This window comes from Grus americana, chromosome 12 (assembly GCF_028858705.1).
Source record: "Grus americana isolate bGruAme1 chromosome 12, bGruAme1.mat, whole genome shotgun sequence".
In the NCBI taxonomy this organism is placed as follows: domain Eukaryota; kingdom Metazoa; phylum Chordata; class Aves; order Gruiformes; family Gruidae; genus Grus; species Grus americana.
Genome location: NC_072863.1, coordinates 3,024,140 through 3,041,962, shown reverse-complemented (window position 1 = coordinate 3,041,962; position 17,823 = coordinate 3,024,140). Strand labels below are relative to the sequence as shown.

Genomic DNA, 17,823 nt, shown 5'->3' with positions numbered 1-17,823 from the left:
ATGATAAAGCCTTACTTTTAAAGTGCTCTTGAGAACTCTGATGTGGTGAAGCTTTTCATTGATAACTGGATCATTACATCGCTTTACAAAAGACTTGCGGAACTCCTGCTTGGTGGAGGGACGCTGCTCTCCAAAAGCCGACAAACTAGCTTGTTCCAGAGATTTGTATAGCTCTTGCAGACCATCTGTATTTTCTCCAATTTCTTTTACGTTTTCTGAAAGAAAATAGATAAAGAAATCTAACAACAAATCTAATCATTCAGATGAAGTCTCTAAAACATAGCGAGGAATACTGCAAATTCATGTATAAAGTAACTCTACGACAGAGTCTTCTAATTTTTGTTTTGATAAAACAAGAACATGTTGATCAGCCCCAAAGCTATATTCTTAGCACTACATCCCAGCATTTCAGGCACAAACTCCTGTGTAGTGACTGATGAATTTGCCAGCCTACAACACTTCAGCCACAAAAGCCTCGCTGAGAATAATGGTGATATTGCTCTGGCTTTCGATGGCAGTAAAGAGGATCAGAACATCTCCAAAAGCTTACCTTCTGTACAGAAACTGTTATGCCTTCTAACAGGAACTTTCTCTTCTGTCTTGTCATCTGTTCCTTCTATGGACTTTACACGTCCCTTACCCCTGACATCTCTGTTTCGGGGAAGGCTTTGACTACGTTGCTTCTGTGGCCTGCTGTGAGAGCTATTTCCCCTTTGACATTCCACCAAAGGGAAAGGCCCATCCTGCTCATAATTATGACGCCTTTGTACAGGTAGCGTTGCTTGCCTTCGTTTGTCTGGTGACATTCCAGGCCGACCACTCATGTACTCTGCATCTGGAGGAACAGTCTGAAGAAAATGGAGCCCTGAACTGGTCAATGGAGTCTCTATCAGATCCTGCCATGAGCGTCTTTCTCGGTAGGGAGGTCTGCATCCTGATGAGTGTGTGCTTCCTGCTACATCTTGTCGAGAATCCTCGGCGGAAGAATGAGAATATGTTGATTCACTTGAAAAGTGTCGACCATGTTTGGCTTCAGGGAATGGACTTGAAGAATTCACCTGTAAAGATACAAAAGCATCTGACTATAAGACAATGTTTTGAACAGATCCAAGAAAATGACTATAGCGTAGAACATTGTATGACATATACTAATAAAATGGACTGATGTTTGTGTTTTGATGTGTCATAATATGAACCTCTGTAAACAGAACATAACTAGCAGTGAGATCTTTTATGCAAGTGCTGTGTTTTAACCACTCCCTATTCTTGTTTTGCACATTCTCTGCCCAGGAGCAACTCCTGCTGGAAAGACCAGTATAATACTGGTACAGGTTTCCTGAAGACCTGTCCAGTTTACACTCAGTCCAGCAGTGTGCTGTGAAGACATGAAAGCCCGCAAAAGAAACCATAATTGGGTTTTCTTTTGGTTTTTAGGGGATAAGTATCCAGCCAAACAGAAAAAAACCAACAACTTCAGCACCCAGGAAGATTGTTGAATTTTGGGGGACTGCTGAACTTCTCAAATTATTTTTCTTAATTCTGCTGGGTCTGTGTATAATTTTAATTAAAAAACAAAGAGAAAGGCAAAAAAGTGGAAAAACAGAAAGGGAGGGGCTTAACCTGTATCCCAGTTGATAAAACAGCATCACATGGGTGAAAATCAGTCTGAACTTCACCCATGTGATGCTGTTGTCTCAGTCACTCTTTCTTTGGTTCTGGCTGTGTGAGGATCGTGTCATTCACGCTGAAGAAAAATCTGAAAGAAAAATAGAGAACAGTCCTATCTGCACTTCGAAACATAGAATAATTATCACAGCCTGTCTATGTTCCGTATAATAGAAATGTTCTTATTTGCTACTAGAGCCTCTTCATATACAAAACGGGGTTTTTTTTCCCCCTTAGTTATTCAAAATCTGTCTGTACACAATATATTAGAAGTATTTTCATCAGCTACTTAACATCTTATGACACTAACAGAAAATACTCTCACTACGATGGTATTGTGCACAATGTTTCACATTGTAAAAGCCCTTTGCCTCTAAAAATATGTTCTTAAAAAAAAAGTTTGTACTAAAACAGCATCACTGCATGAATGTGATTCGATCTTAATCTCTAGCATCCAGTATCCAATATTGGAAAACAGTTTCAGTTAATACAAACTATCCCCGTCACCACATTCTTTTCATATTCTGCAGTAAAGTCAACATTTGACTATTCTGTTCATATTATTAGGTGTAATCTCCCAAATCCTACAAAAAATGTCATATTTACAGTCTGGTGACATATTTGTGTAAGGAGACATCTTCCTCTCCTTCCTTTGTAATTGACTTGTTCTGTAAACATTCAGTTCTTAGCTCACGAGAAACAGCAGTAATTTCATTCTTACAATGAGATCCGTTTTTGTTCTGCCTTTATGGTAATTAAATATTCCAAAACAAGGAAAATGCAAATCACAGCAGACAGATATTTTTTTTGTGACCTACTGTCAAATGCAATATTTCTAACTCACTGAGGGTGTTCGATGATAGGAGTCACAGAGTGTTGAAGAGCCTTCCTGCTTCAGGGTCAGAGAGCCGTCAACGTCATCCTGGTCGCTTTCACTCCAGTAATCTGCTAACAAAGCAGTCCAGGCTTCACTCATGTGCTTTTCCACAGGTCCCACATTTTAAAATTATCATTAGCATGCAAAGGTAAACATTTCACAGTCATCCAGGTGGTTTGGCAGTCACTAAGGAACAGACTTGTGAAAACATCTGGCTCCTAAGATACACAGATGTGTAGAAGAACCTTCAAATGCTGTAGAACAGTGTTACAGAAAGCAAGTCAGGCACTTAACTCCCACTATGCATAAAAACCAGCTTCTGGTCACAGACTTTCAAAAAGAAACTTCATTCTCGATGCCGAAGTAGAGCTGAGCCTCAACGCTTAATTGAATTATGTTAGCATAACTGATTCCACCATGGGTGGCAAGGCTGGCACCTGAGCTCAGGAGATGCAAAGATGGTTCTGAAGCACATATTGACCTTTGTTTGGGATGTCTTCACTTGCTCTAGGGTGATGAGCATACCTGATGGCTGTGAGCTGGGAGATATATCTCATCCGGAACTTTGCATTCTCTTTACCACTTGTTTTAAATAGTTCTTAAAATTATTACTCAGGATTTTACTTTCTTTGGTGGTGGCACCAATAAATATAGATCTTCAAGGATATGGATTCTTATGAAAATTGGTATTTTAAAAGATATGGCATGTATGTTAATAAAGAAGTCAGGTGTGACATATCCAGCTTTGTTCAAAGAATGAACAGATATGTACTCTCTGCTCTCTTCTAATTAAATTCTCTGAAGCATTACCTTCATCTGGATGAATATCCTTGTCATCAGGTGTGTAACCAATTGCTGCAAGACCCAAACGATTCATCCATCTAATAGAACAATAAAAAATGAGGAAGAGCGATACTTAAAAGGAACATCTAGCATAAATCTGAGGGCATACACATTCTTAACATTTGGAAAAGTCAGAGATAATGCTTAGTCCAAAAACTGAACACTGTTCAGGCTGTTAAAATCGTGATTCAGATGTGTTCAGTGGTTAATAATGTTAAGTGAAGGATGCTCCAGTGCCTGTACAATGCAGATGTACTTCTGGCCTTCTGCTCACATCTGCGGGAGGATGTTTGCCTAGTGCAGTACCAGACTCTGCATTTTATTCTGCTGCCTAGAAAACTGAAGAATCATGACATCAATCTTCCTCACATCCTAAAGAAAATGTGAAGCATACATACTGGTATGCTAACTTCAGCAATGACTAAAAGAAAACTTCAGAACAGTCAGTGTAGAACAGAGAGTGTCCAGCTCTGTCTCCACCTTAAGCAGAATCAAATGCTCTCTAAGCTGTTTCTGTAAACTATTTGAGTGGAATAGTTTCCAGAGACATTGTGTAAAGGAGCATATTGCATTTATTCTGATTGCTACTTCTATTAATTTCAAGAACTTGCCTGAATTGCCAAAATACTATAAATTAAAATAATGATGATAATTGTGTGAAAACCTGTACTAGGAATTAAGTTGCATTAAATTTGTATACTCAAAAAGCTAAAACAGACTATGGCAGTACTCCACTGGTTCTTTGCTAGTCTAGATTCACGATAGTGGTGATACAAATATTTAAGTTTGTTGAGCTGCGATATCAACAGTCTTTTCCTTTTTTTTTTTTTTTTTTAAATACAGCATCTTAGTTTTCTAAAAGAAGACTTGGTAAATTGAAAGTAGTTCAATATCTGCATTTCACATTGGATGTTCTGGTTTCTTTCTTTGTCCCAAAATTAATTAGTTTGATCAAAAATAAGTTTCTTGGTTTCATTAGGAAAATACTATAGTTTATTTTGGGGAAAATATCTTTAGAGTTTTCTTTATATAAGATTACTGGATATTTATACAATATATAATTGAAAGATGGGATAAAAGGAAATTAACACAGAGAGGAAAAGCACTTCTTAATGTTCAGCAAATGGAAAATCAAGAATCAGCTTATTTTCATCAGCAAAGAAATATAACCAAAGAAAAAAGCCCTATTAATAGTTATCTGTAATGATTGGGATGCATTCTTACGTATTCCCTTACTTGGTGACTGAATTATTTACGAGGTCATTAATTTCCTAGCATATTGCACGTAAGTGTTTTCTAGAAGCAGCTCTTTTTTCTTTTTTAACATTGCAACATAAAATTTGTTAATAATTATGTTCTTGGTTAATGGATCACATCATGGGAAAAACACCTTTCAACGACTTCAGAAAGGATATGAGTAAACCATACATACTATATCATAAGGACAAGGGTTTTTGCAGATTAAAACAAGAAAACTATTCAGTGTAATTCCTTCCCACTTGTACTAGAATGGGAAAAAAGCTTCTAAGGACATATGTGAATGTATTATTGGTCTAATAGTATAGTATATGGAGGACGGTATACACGGCAAGGAGGGAGAAAATGAAGGAAGAGTGAACTCTCCACTAAAAATAGCACACAGTTCAGCATGTATCGATCTCCTGGTCCAAGCAATGCTCTGCAGTTGCTCAGAGCAATGATCTTAATCTGTAATATTGGATATAACACTGACTCATTGCATGGCCTTCAGCAAATCATTCTACATATCTTATGACTTTCTAAGTATCCAAAGGGGATAATGACATTTATGTCTATCTCATCGGGAATTGTTACAGGGCTTAATTTACTTGCAAAACTATGAAAATATAAAGAATTGTACAGTAATATTGCTTTGTCTTTCAGTATTAAACCAGAAGTAAATTGGATATAAAAATGGAAATGATGATTAGTTTTCACAAATATGAACTGCAGGGTTTGGACTGCTTAGAGAGACATTGTATCAACATGTCAATAACTCATCTTTATCACAAAGGAAGTAAATTTCAAATGGATTAACAGGTTTACTGAAAAACTTATTTTCTACAGTGCTCACCAGCATAATTTCATTCAACAAATGGCACGCTGATCACTTGACATTTGCTTCTCTTGAAAGGCATACTCTTTATTGCAGTATTTGAAATGACATCATACCCTTGCTCATTATTAAGCATTTGTATTCACTGTTTTTTCAATAGTTGTTCCTGAATTTCTAAACTCATTAGCACTGGAGCAAAATAATTTTAGTCATACTTTACCATATGCCTTTGGCAATTAAGCAGAATGTCTCACTGACTTCAACTAAGGTTCTGCTTAAGCACCAATGATAAATTAGGATTCATTACCATTTTCAAAGTTAAAACAGGCTCAGCTGTTTTGGTGGTCAGTGCACAGATATTTATATTGTCTTAAATTTCTTGCCAAATTTAGCTTGTTGTTTGTTGTTAATTTGAGGGATTCAAATCTTGGAAGCATATTTAGATAACAGTCGAAGTGTTAATATTAACCTTCACGAGAACACAGATATTCTTAGCGTACACAGAGTATCAGCTTTACTCATACGGCCTCAATGTCCAAATCTGGAATTAGCAGAAGGTAATCTTCCTTCTCTAAGACTGCTCAGATTTTTCTCTTCCAAAGGGCAAGAAGACCCCCAGCTACAGTTACAAGTACTTCCTTACCTCATTTACCACAATTTAGAGTTAGCTCTTTGTCAAGACAACAAAAAGGGTTATCTGATGGCATTCAGAGGCTTATAATGATAAAATCTCTTCTGATAAAAGAAAAAGAATCTCAATCTTAGGTTTTGTGTTTTTAAAAAAAAGCATGAGTGAATCTTTCTGAGGTTAATCAGGAGTTACAGAAGTGCTGAGATTAGAGATCCTTTTCCTAGAGTTAACACTTTTTTTCCCCCCAAGGAAATGCAAACTCAGTTCAAAAAGGAACGCCGTGTAAACTTGATGAATTTACTTGATGAGCAAACCACTTCCATTTTTACGAAAACAGGCAGTCAAGGTTATAAAAAGTTCTCTGTGGAAAGCTTGGAAACAGCCTTTTGGTTCTGAACTCTGTGTTGAACGCCTTGTAGGCAAATGTCAGGTTTCAGGAAGGCAACGGGAGTATGTGTCAGAATCGAACTCTCTTAAGGGACAGATGACTGCATGTTTAATTGAAGGTCATGCAGTGCAAGACTATATGCTACACCTGGCAAGCCACTGTAGTGAAAAAAACCCAGGAGATCATTTGTCTAATTTGGTTTACATAGGTGTTCCCCTAATAGCTCTTTGAATTTCATGGGATCATGAAAAGACACGAGATATTCTGGCAGGTACATGTATAGCAATCTTATATGTACATCTCTATATATCTTGGCCACCTGAGGCAGAAAGCTGGAGTCCTCTTCCCCCCCAAAACCCTACTGTTTTTATTTGATAATTTCAACAACTCTTTTCTCTTGCTAATTAAACAACTTAAGCAGCACATTTCACTAAGTTTGAGTCTAGGCCACTCAAGGAACCACGGGGTTTGCATTTTAGATAGAAATTAGCTGTGATGCACATGGAGCCATACTAAATATCCCAAGGATACTTTGCTACAACATGTTACCTTCAATATGGTACAACAGCTCCATCAGATATATCATCTGTCTTACTGAGGTACGTTGTAACAACTTACAACGGACCAAGAAATGTATTCATTATTTTTTATTGCCTGTACCTTAGTGAACCAACTACAGGGCAAGGTAAGCCTCAAGTCAAGTCATCTAAATACATGAGTAAGTGTTGTACTTTGTCTCAATGGTTTAAATTCTAAATAAATCAGACTTGGCTTTAATTAATTCTGTTGATTACAAACAGGCACTGTTGTCATTGCTTCAGGATAAAATAGAGCTGCATGGTAGGAAGTTAAGTTAAATTTACTGAGATAATTCTGGTTAGTACCAGGGGATTACAGCCCAGGGCCTCTTCTGAGAGTCTGATTCTACCCTCAGGCCTGGAAAGTGATGATTACAAAGGCACTGAGGGCAGTGATGAACTAAGTAGCTGTGACAATAATCAAAACTTGATACTGAAGAGTGAGTCATGCTGAAATGCCCTGAATTGTCAGCAGTCAGGAGCACATTCTCTTACTGATCATTTAATAAAAACACTGGAGAAATGTTAAAGTGGACCAAACAACCAGCGAAACAATTTCGTATGCCTTCACTGTCCTAACACACTATATTAAAAACAAGAATATGCCATTACTCACTGTACAAATGCAGTAAGTTTCTGTTTACTGACTGCTATAATTTACTCCTGCAGAGTATGGTGATGAGCCAGCCCCAGGTCAAGGTGAGGTTCTGGGATTGAAGGCAGCAGTGGTTTTCATACTGGCACCACACTTCACCCACTTGGCTATTCCCTTCGACAGTGCAAAGCAAAATAGCACGAGTGAAAAAAAACAACTTGGCCAATCTCAGTTATAATACATTTGAGAGATCTATTATGTTTTGTGTAGGAGAATAAAAAACAAAAGCAAGGGGGTAAGAATTTTTTTTAAAAAATAGGTGCAGGGCTGTTATTTTTAGGGTTATAGTTAAAACCATTCCATAAACCCATGGAGAACAGGTCAGGAAGTAGCGAGTTTCTGTGGTTTAAGTAAGCTTTATTTGGTAATATCCTCAATGCTGGATACACTTTTTGCATTTACAAGATGGCTGGTATATAGAAGAAACTATTTAATTCAGGTGAAAAAGTAAATAATAGATATAACCTGAACAGGTATAAATTCAAGAAAGAGTCTGTCCACTATTGTTATTTCTTTCTGGTAAATATTTCCTTAAAAATGTAGCCAATGAAATATCGAGGCATTAAAGGATGGAACAAATAAATAGTTATATATTTCCTATCTTTCTTGCATCTTTTCTTCAATTAATAGTTGCATTTGTATGTAATCTCAGGTTTCTATTATAAATATTTCAGCGCAGGAATTTATCTTTCTTCACTTTTGAGATTACATCTACATTTGAAATTATTTGGTTAAAAGGAAAAAACAGAATGGAAGTAGAAGTTAAATTTGACTTAAGTTATCTTTAAGTCTATTAAAATATAGATTCCCTTGAACCATCTTTTTCATATATAGAACTTAGTGCAATTTATATTTAATCTCTGATTAAAACCTTTGTAATATATTTTTTTACATCAGTGGGATAATTGGATTCCAGATTTCACTGTGAAATTCTTTGCAATACAGAATTATATTTTAAAATTGATTTTTTACTTGTTATGCTGGCTTCTTTCTGACCAGACTTTCTTAATGGACACCTAAAAAAAATCAATATGTTTCCCATTTTAGTTCCTAAGGTACATTATTTTCACTATTTACTAAGGTTGTACAAGCAGTATATTCATTTAACAGAATAAAGGTTCCTGTAATAGGTATGGCTAAAATGACGCCTTTATTTTTCTCAACACAAAAGAAGCCCAAAAATGTAACTGATGTCTCACAGTGAAATATAATGCTGAGCAGAGTCTTCTCAATGAGCTCATCTCTCCAAATATATCAACTCTCAGCACCCTCTATTTCTGCTATTTTGTCACAGTTGCTAGAATTTGTTAAGTAAAATCATTCATGGGATAAACTGTAAGTACTCTCTGATTTGATAATTTGACATGACTCTGCTGATCTTGTTTCATGCATTGTCTTCTTAGATTTGTCAGGCTGGAAAAATATGAAAAAAGCCCCAGACAGCTTATGAGTTGACAAGTGAACCATGGCAATTATGCCCTCTTTGCATGAGCATCTACTTCATGCACTTAATGGGAACATTTTTTTAGTATTTTTTTTTTAAACTTCACCCTGTCAACCAAATGCACAACTGTGCCTTTGTACTCAGAAGTCTGTTTTGGTGGGTTTGGTCTTTTTTTTTTCCCCCCTTGGCGGTTGATAGACAAAAAAGTTCACTATTTCTGTAGCAAATAAATGACCATTCTGGTAATAAGTGAAATAACATCTTCTTGTATGAATATAAGTGTGTGTCCTGGTTTTGGCCAACACCAAGACAGTGTGTATTACAGAGAATATACACACAGTAACTTTATGAGACACTATAATTTCAAATAAACCCAATAATAAACCCTAAGGAGATCTACCAAAACAGTCACGAAACCTCACTCAACTGGAACTTCTCTTGCCAATTTTCAAACACATTTACAAACGCATTTGTGGCAACACTAACATCACTTCGGCAAATCAAAAAGGAATAGTCATTGTTGTGTCAAGCTTGGAGGTTTGAGCTGATACTTAAAGGAATCTAGTAAGATGACAATAAGATATTTTCTTCATTAGTCAAATGCAGCTACTGGATTTCACCATACTGTAACCTTGTCCTATTGGATTCACCATATTACTCTGGATACCAAACTTTCTGGGCACGCACTTAAATGCAAGTACAAGCTGCTGTGTGCATCTATCCCTTCCTATACTGACGGTGATATTACGTGCGCTTCAGCATGTGCAACCACATAGTAATCTTCCTACCATTCTTTTGAAAGTACAGGTAAGGGATGGAAAGCTGTACAAGTGAATCCAAGCCAGTATTTCTTAATATTTAATGCATGCTATAATTTTATTCTGTTATTCAAGGTTTTACCCTAGCTTTCACCCAATGATCGGCCCAAAAGAAAGCTTTGGGGAAATGAAACATTCTTTATGAGCAAGAGAACTGAGTTTAGTACGGCCTGAAAAGGTATAGGTGGGGTTTTTTGAGGTTTAGAGAGGGATTTTTTTTTTTTAAGAGATGGGGTGATTTATGGTGAAATTATATAATTCTACTTCCACATAGTCTTAAAGAAATCAGATCAAATAGGTCAAACAATACTGTTAAATGCCTAACATTTAATTATGTATATTACTTATTTCTATTACTGAAATCTTCAGATTTTGAAGTGTTAACTTAGTATCTCCAGTGCAACATCACAGTATGTGACTGTGATGCATGTTGATTCATCACTGAGAGGTACAGCAGTATAATCACAAACTCTGCTATATTCAATGTAGATCAACTGTTTGATTCCCAGAAGAGTTATACCAATTCACAATGGTATTATTTACAGCAGAATTTAATTGAGTTAATTTTGTAATTTAAATGACTACAGAAAGCCAATGCAAATCCTAACTCCTGTGCATTCGGGATAAACTCACACCTGAATGCTAATTTGGATTGCATATTGGATAATTACAATTGTGTATTGCAAACTCCTTGGAACCCCTCTAGTGTAATGCCATAAGCCAGTGGTTCTCAAACTGATTAAGGGGGAAATGGTAGTTCACAAGTCCATGGCAAGTAACCTATAAATTGCAGAATGGAGGAGTTAGGTGGCTAGCCAAAAAAAGGAGATTTTGAAGACTTACAGCTCTGTACTAGAACTTCCTGGTGTAGTATTTTCCCCAGACTGTAGCTCTGCTATTGCACTATTCACTCCCATATACATCATGGTTTCATCCAGTCTCTGGGGCCTGCAGCTAATTCTGATCAGAAAATTGTTTTACTTGTGCTGCAACTTATGAGCTTTTACGTAAGAACAATAAATTAGAGGGTTGAAGTGGCCTCGGGCACAGACTGTTTTTCCTGGATTTGAAACAAGTTTATAGGAACATAAAGGAAAAAGGGGAAAACCTGCTGTTTGTTTACTTACGCCACCATTGGGAAGCTCCATTTCAGGGATTTCTATTTGAAAAGTACCTTTCAGATTCTGCAGAATTATTTCCTTGCTTTTCAGCAGGTAAGGGACTGGGGAGTAAGAGCTCTGTAATAGCTTACTCGGCTCTATTTCTTAAAGAATTGTTAAATTAGGGCAGACAGATCTGACATGGTTACTCTCCTGCTCACTTCTCCAGGAACTCTCGTTTAAAAGGGGCAATATCTAAAGAGAGGCATATGTCTGAAATGTTTAATTGCCAAGCTCTTTTCCTAAGTGTTAGCTCATTTGTAAGTGAAGTTTGAAAGAAAATTGAAACTGTTAAAGATGCACTCATGCTGGCCCAGCATCTGAGTTGGCCAAGATCTGTCAAGGAGACTAACATGCCCAAAATTTAAGGAAGACAGTTGAATGAATTTCAGCAATAAACAGGATGTTTTAAGGAAAACCTTGAGTAATGCACTTGGTTATATTCCATCCATAAAAATACAGAGGACATGCATGCTGAAATTTGCTTATAATCAATAGAGATTTAATTCAGAATACTTCAATTTTCAAACAGTTTCTTTTTAAGAGAAATACTGTGTTTGCATCTTTCAGGTCTTTACTCGGAAAATATTCGAAGTGACCCCTAAAAATCAATCATCATTCTGTTTCAGTGCGGAGCAGATATTTGGTATATTTTTTGAATGAACGCAAAAGATTTATGGGAGTTATTAAAATTGTGAAGTTAATCCAGTTATTCAAATCAAATGTGATCAAATTATTCAGCCTAAAATAAGAACTTCTTTAAATTTAATATCTGGAGCCCATGAGGAAATTGTAAATGTACTGCACTGCATACTTCAATCACATGAATGTTTTAAATAAAGTAGATATTGTAAAACAACTGAATATTAAATTCAATGCCAATTTCCTTAGGAGTATTAAAGCCATAAACAGGTTATGCATGGTATGGTAATAGATGAAGTACTTCTGGGAAATAAGGCCTTTAACAAGCTTGGAGTACCCTGCGATGGTGGCAAGCGAAAGATGAGCTCATCAATTTCATTATTAATCCATTTCTAAGAACACAACTATGCTCATGTAAGACCTGACAAAACAGCAGGAGCATTAATTTTGCAAAGGGAAGTCCGTCTGCACTATGCAACACAGCAGGCAAAATTCAGATGCAACAGAGTAACTCTGTCTTCTACATACAAATCAATTACTACCCATTGGTATACAATTCTTTCAACAGCACTGCATTATTATTAAATCTGCACAGTATTAAAGGCAGATTAATATATTCTGGAGTGGAAAAAAATATAAAACAGTTAATCTGAAGTAAGAAACTGTAAAAACAGCTGTTAAAACAAAAGCTGGTGGTAAATGCAGTGGAAGAAATGGTATACATTCCCCACATCATGAATAAAGAAATGCTATGTTCCTCTCCGTATTACAACTCCTTTACTTTTCAGCGTGAAAGATCTATCCTTCTGTCAGCATAGAAAATCCTGTTAAATTCTGCGGTGACAGCAGGAGCGTGAGATACCACGCAGAGTATTTGCCCTATTTCCTCAGATTACATGGTTAGCAATTTGCTGGGAAGGCAGAGATTTGTGAAATTAGTATTTTAAGTACATTTTTCATCTATGAATCTTGCTTACTCATTTCACATTTCACATAGGCTATGTGGGAGAAGGAATTCCAGGAAGCATGGAAAGGCTGCAGGGGATGCCCAGGGATTTTGCAGAGGGAGCATAGTAATTCATCATTTGGGCTGGGGAGTGAATAGCAATTACTCTACAGCAACAGCATTTCTGAAGGAAAAATACTGTAAAAAAATACTTCAAGAGGAAGCTCACCCTTTGGCTTTTCTCATGGGAAGCAGATCCAAAAAGTGAGGGAAAAGGCTCTCAAATTCCAAACTAACATGGCAGTATGATATGAAAATGCATCCTGGCACCTTTGTAACTGTTCCTCTCCACAAAGGCTGCAAACTGTCATAAAGACAGCTTCGTTTGCTCCCCAGTGGAGAAAAATCAATGAATATTGTAAGAGCAGTTTATTGAATGTATGTCAAGACTTCCTGGTTTTCCTTGAGTCAGAACATTTTATGGTATAATAGAAAGATATGATCAATGGCACTTCAACAAATCATAGCTATCAAAGTACCTGAAATCAAGGGGGAAACCACGCATAGTTAAAAATAGTAAAAGATCCTCACGTCTGTTTTGGACCAAACAAATCTCAGCCACATTACATAACTGAACAATGGAACATTATTAACATTGGAAAAAATATTTTTAAGCAAATTTATATCCTAAAAATGACAGCTAGCCACAGTGAGATGCTCCTGAGAGCTGAACCTCATCATCATCGGTGGATGATGAACTGGCCTAAAATGTTTCAATACAGCCAGTCTTATACATCAACACCCTGATTTCTTGAAGGGCCATGAAAGCCACAGAATGTTCAATTTAAAAATAATTTGTAGGCATTAATATTTCAAAGAAAAATGCCCAGCTGTATCCTGAGGTAGTTGAGCCTTTCTAAGTCTGCGAACACAAAGAATTAACTAAATCTCAAAGTTTTAGCAGTCTGTGCCAGGAAAGATTTAAGACTTCGAAGTAAGGTAACATTGTCCCATGTGTCCTTGTCTTGTACCTCAGCTGGGAATAAACAATTTACTGAAGTAACAGGAGGAGGTAGAACACTTGACTCTGCCTTTGAGGATCAGAGGTACCTCCCCACCTTTATCTAACCTATTCATCACTGAATCACAAAATAGAAGCACAGAGTAATTTAGGTTAGAAGAGATCTCAGGAGGTCAGCTGTTCCCACACCCCACCCACAGCAGGGCCAACTTTAATGTTGGATCAGGTTGTTCAGGGCCTCGGCCAGTCGTTTTGAATGCCTTCTCAGCACATCCAAGGACATTTAAAAACACACGGCAATGCCAACACTTGAACTTCACTAGTGTCTGTTCCTTGTTAGGATAGGGATGCAATGAATAAAATTAATTATTACTGTTTTTTTGTTGTTGTACGTTGAGGGTGTGCATGTGAGTTTTTTAAAAATTCTGGCATGAAAAATAAGTATATCTATCTCATTAGTTCAATCCCATTCCTGTTAAAAAAAAATATTTCAAATTGCTTTTCTCTGGCTCTAGGTCATGCCACATTACTGTGGCTTGTCAGCAGAGCTGACTTAAAACTATCTTATCCCATCGTGTGGGCATACTCTTGAGACCGCTTTGGTCTGTATTCATTGCTTTTATATACCAGAAACTTTTATCCCACATTAATCTTTCTAGCCTTGATCCATAAAAAAATATATCCATTAACAAACAAAAATTCTAGTGAACGCAGATGAGACCAACACAACTAACTTTCCTTACACACCTTTGCAGAATTGCACCATGTGGCACGACAGAAAATTTCAGCAAACAAAATGAGCCACATGATCTAATGCTGTACATACTAAAATCAAGGGGGGACTAAGCAGACTGTACTGAGAACACTATCAATCAGCATTACATCATGTTCCAAGATTATACTTCTGTACGAGATGAATTAATATTTTCAGTTATTGGAGTACCATGATAAAGAATACATAACTTACCTATTCATTTCTTCAAGGCAGTCTGTTGCAAAGTAGAAGCTCTTTATTTTGGGGTGGCATGCTTTGAAGGCACTATAAAATAAACACAAAGAATAAAAAAATACCTTTTCTTTCGATCAGTCTGTCTACAAACACACAAGATCAACCTGCTCTACAATTCTTCGGCATGTTACAGGTTTCATAGGCATTTTGAATCTTCAGTCTGAATCTGTGGCTGGGTAAACTTATAGATGGATTCCTACTGATCTGTTTGCGAGTCTAACTGGTACTTTGTAAAAATTTCAAAAGCCCTTGAATTAGAAATGTCAATCCTTTCAATAACCAGTGATGTTATACATCTAAAAACTTCTCGGGTGAATTGGAAAAATCTTATTGACCATATTTAAGTACATATTAGTTGTATTCCAAAGATCTCTAAAGGAATAAGTTTGATCCCTCCACCTCTTCATATGTTTAGATGACTGTGGTTTGTCCTACTCAAAGAAATATAGAGGGCTGCCAACTTATAACTGTCTCGTATCTTTATTGTAACTTTGATTCTGAAGATATACAGGAACTTATCCAAATTTTATTTGACGTTAATAAATGAGGAAGAGAAGGAATATAAAGATGAATAACTAGCCAGTAATTGCATTCAACTGGAGATGGCATTTAAAATGCAACACTCAAATTCTCTTTACTTAATCATAAGACTGTAAGATCTCTAGAATAAACCTAAATACAGGAATGTTTACTAAATTTGACACAATATATTTTTAATCCTTAATTATAATCTTCATTCAATTTGAGTTTAACAGAAGCAATATGGAAAGTTCTAGGGAACAGAAGTGGCAGGTTTGCTTTGTTTGGAAGTAGATAATAATAAAGAAGTTCCTTGGATACTCTTACCTCTTTAAATAGTCACTTCTAATTCCAGCAAGTGCTTTGTCAAGTTACTCTAAACCCAACCATATCCCAAGTACTTTTCATTTCAATCTACTAATCTTTGCTGTATTTTTCCTGCAATCAACATGAGTCATTAATAGTTAATGCTTCTTCATTGTCCACCTAGCAAATAACAGGGTTGCCAATATTTAAATTTAAACCTTATGTTTATTGTTAAATTATAATTCATGGTCAATTCTGTGTATCCTGGTATTTTTCTTTATTGCACACTTCATTCTTATAGATAGCTTTTGATTCGAGAAGTCCTAGTTATTTGGCTTCTTGCTCCTTTGGTGATTTTAAATTAATGCAAAATTTAATTTATAGAATGAAGTGCTTTGAAAAGTGCAAGTTAAATTAGAAATCACTGAAACAGTTCCAAAAGTATTTCACAACAAGTTTAACTTAATTTTAAAAGTCTACTGGTTTACTTGTGTAACTAGTACAATATTATAGCATACTATATTCTTGGCTGCACTGACCTGAGGTACTGAACAGTAGCATGACAAAAGGCAGCTGTAAGAGTGCGATTGCTCTGTGCATTGCTAATATTCCTTCTCCTGCCTCAAACGTTGATTCCGTCACCAGCCGCTTGGCCAGTGCAATTCCATTCTAGCTGATTGATTCCATGAGACAGGGTCTGATTCTCACCTTAGGCTGGCTCTATACAGACATCACTACATTATTTTGTCATCTGTTCAAACTACAGGCATGAGATAATAATCAAGCTCAAAATCTTACAGCATGGGTGGTTATAGTTCACATAAAAATGCTTTTTATTAATGCTTTTATATGGTATAATCCCTAAGCTCTTCCCCAGCTGAGCAGTTATTTGAAAACTGCTAAGAACAATAATCATACTTCTTACAAGATTTTTGTGTGAATATAATTAAAAGAAGTATTGCTATCAAGGAAACCACAAAGTCAGAGCATTAAAGCCTATTATTTTGATTAGTTGGCAAATGTTAAAACCCCCCTACTATCATTCATAACATTTACGTTAAAAAACTGACATTTATATGGTAATTACCAGATGTAAGAATTAGATTAGGAATCATTACACGTGGCATTATGAAAAACCTGTGATGCAACGTTTCCACTATTAATAGCTTACATGCAAATGAGTGGTTTATTAATTACTATGATTTATTGCAGTTTTCAGAGACAAAAATGAAAGCTGAAGAAGCTTCACTTGGGCACGCTGATTTTCTCATATGTATTATTAATACAAATGCATACAGTAACCAGCTTTCCTAACAAAAGTTCTACAGACGAATGAGATAACAGCAGAGTTGTATTTATGTGCAGTTTCCTTTTTCATGAGGTTAGTGCTATGTTAAGGGTAAGTTTACCTTTGCACAGAGGGTTACCATAAAACATCGTAATTCCAGAAAAGAGACTTGAGAGGTATTTAAGCATTGTTTTGACACCTGGACATTGATATTTCAACTGCAGGTCCTCGTCTCTCTGGCTATTTGTATTTTGCAAATGAAAATAGTGAGTGCAGGAGAAATCGCGAATAGGGAGGAAACTTTTCTGACGCCCACTAGATGGCATAGGCTTGTTAATTATACCTGCCGGATGTTAAGCTTTTAATGCAAGAGATTTTGATCATTATATAAATATAGTTCTAAGTACACTCTGATCAAATTTATGATTTTTTTACCCGATTTGTATGATTTTAGTGTCAAATATTATTATCGTTCTTAGTCTGCTACTTCTTCATGCAGAACTTTTTACCCCCTTATGCCAGCTGACTGCCAGCAATTCCAACTGCTCTAGCAAAACAGATGATATTTATCTGTGAATAAGAAAGGTGAAATAGTTTTGTGTATGTCTTTATGTGTTTTCCATTGGTCTGAACTCTGTGTAACATCTCCACCTTCTGCTGTTCCATTTGTCCAACTGTTTTCTAGTTCTGAGATTTAAAGCATTGGCTCAAATTGGAGAGGATTATGTGGTGGATCTAAAGATTCTAATCCTCTTGATTAATCCTGTTAGAATATCACATGATTGAGTTTCTGCTTGTAAATAGGATTATTTTCCTAGACAGAAAATTTACATACATAAAAGCATTAAAATGCCAATATTGGCGTTTCAAAGTCAACATTTTAACAGTTAGAATATGTCAGAGTCAGTGCAATAAACAGAATTTAAATTTGGGCCCAGTACGCTCTTGTAATGTGATAC

General features: G+C 36.2%; 1 protein-coding gene across 1 annotated transcript in view; it reads right to left on the bottom strand.

The window, feature by feature from the left end:
* The window catches only part of LOC129211951 (connector enhancer of kinase suppressor of ras 2-like), a 209,535-nt gene that overhangs the window by 5,892 nt on the left and 185,820 nt on the right, over window positions 1–17,823 (bottom strand). Inside the window, exons 20-24 of the mRNA XM_054839775.1 lie at window positions 14,710–14,781; window positions 3,353–3,423; window positions 2,510–2,613; window positions 551–1,058; window positions 16–215 (exon numbers count right to left, since the gene is read on the bottom strand). Of these exons, the coding sequence (XP_054695750.1) occupies window positions 16–215; window positions 551–1,058; window positions 2,510–2,613; window positions 3,353–3,423; window positions 14,710–14,781 (955 nt within the window). The remainder of the gene's footprint in view (window positions 1–15; window positions 216–550; window positions 1,059–2,509; window positions 2,614–3,352; window positions 3,424–14,709; window positions 14,782–17,823) is intronic.